The 1,648-nt window shown below is 43.8% G+C and overlaps 1 protein-coding gene across 1 annotated transcript; it reads left to right on the forward strand.

Annotated features, from left to right (window-relative positions):
- Positions 1 to 581: 581 nt before the first annotated feature.
- Positions 582 to 1,203, forward strand: LOC308514128 (U6 snRNA-associated Sm-like protein LSm3). Its single transcript, XM_081084164.1, has one exon. It carries the CDS (start codon positions 596 to 598, stop codon positions 902 to 904), a length of 309 nt encoding a protein of 102 aa, XP_080940290.1. The 5' UTR covers positions 582 to 595; the 3' UTR covers positions 905 to 1,203.
- Positions 1,204 to 1,648: the final 445 nt, after the last annotated feature.

Here is a 1,648-nt window from a genome sequence, read left to right on the forward strand (position 1 = left end):
ACAGTATGGAATATCCCTAAAAAGTTAAAAATGGAATTCCCATTTGATCCAGTGATCCCACTTCTAGAAATACATCCCAAGAAACCAGAAACACCAATCAGAAAGGATATATGCACCCCTATGTTCATAGCAGCACAATTTAAAATAGCTAAGATTTTTTAACAACCTAAGCCCCATCAGCATGAGTAGATTAAAAAACTGTGGTACATGCCCTCGCTTGTTTGGCTCAGTGGATAGAGCATCAGCCTACGGACTTGAAGGGTCCCAGGTTCAATTCCGGTCAAGGGCACATGCCCAGGTTGTGGGCTTGATCCCCAGTAGGGGGTGTGCAGGAGGCAGCCAATCAATGATTCTCTCTCATCATTGATATTTCTATCTATCTCTTCCTCTCTGAAATCAATAAAAAGATATATTAAAAAAAAAAAAAAAAGACTACCAGGACTCTCAACCTACCATCATAATGGTCTCCTGTGCTGTACTGATCAATAAAATCTTTAAAAAACACACACAAAAAAAACTGTGGTACATCTACACAATGGAATGCTAGCCTATCTAATAAAAGAATAATATACAAGAAGGGCGCAGGGTTTGAAACATGGCGGACGACGTGGACCAGCAACAAACTACCAACACTGTAGAAGAGCCCCTGGATCTTATCAGGCTCAGCCTGGATGAGCGAATTTATGTGAAAATGAGAAATGACAGAGAGCTTAGAGGTAGATTACATGCTTATGATCAACATTTAAATATGATATTGGGAGATGTGGAAGAAACTGTGACTACTATAGAAATTGATGAAGAAACATATGAAGAGATATATAAATCAACAAAACGGAATATTCCAATGCTTTTTGTCCGGGGAGATGGTGTTGTCCTAGTTGCCCCTCCATTGAGAGTTGGTTGAAACAAAGAATATATCCTGTGTGGAAATTAGGAGACTTTTTATGATTGCATCTTTAAAGGTAGAAGATATTCAAAAGAGAAACCTGCGTAAATTTTGATATTAAGAAATGACCAAGGATTCTTCTGCTCCTGAAATGAGTTTATTTGCACATAACTCACAAATTCTAAAGCTAAATGGCATTTTTATTTTTCTCCAACCCTTCTAATAAATGTGATCACAAAAAAAAAAAAAGAATAATATACAAATTAACCATCACTCTGTCACTCCATCACAAAGATGGCCACACCCATAGCCACAAGATGGCGGCTCCCAGTCCTCTCAGCCCCGCCGCTGAAGTGTCCAGGCCTGTTGGCCAGGCAGGTGGTGGGGGAGGCAGAGGGGGGTGCCAAGGGGCGGAGTCAGAAATCAGAGGGGGCAGGGAGGGAGCCGGCAATCAGAGGGGGCTGGGGGTCCTCTGCCCAGGCCTCAGGTCTCAGCCAAAGGCCTGAGGACTGGACAGGGGCAGAGCCATCTCCAAGGGGATCAGGGAGCTGGCCTAAGCTGTCAGTTGGACATACCCTGAAGGCTCCCAGTATGTGAGAGGGGGCAGGCTGGGCTGAGGGACCCCAACCCAGTGCACAAATATCATGCACCGGGCCCCTAGTCCTATCTAATAAAAGAGAAACATGGTAATCGGCGTATGACTGCTACCCTTCCCATTGGCTAATCAGGGCAATATGCAAATTAACTGCCAGCCAAGATGGT

This window comes from Myotis nattereri (genome assembly GCF_964212035.1).
Source record: "Myotis nattereri genome assembly, chromosome: 2".
Taxonomy (NCBI): domain Eukaryota; kingdom Metazoa; phylum Chordata; class Mammalia; order Chiroptera; family Vespertilionidae; genus Myotis; species Myotis nattereri.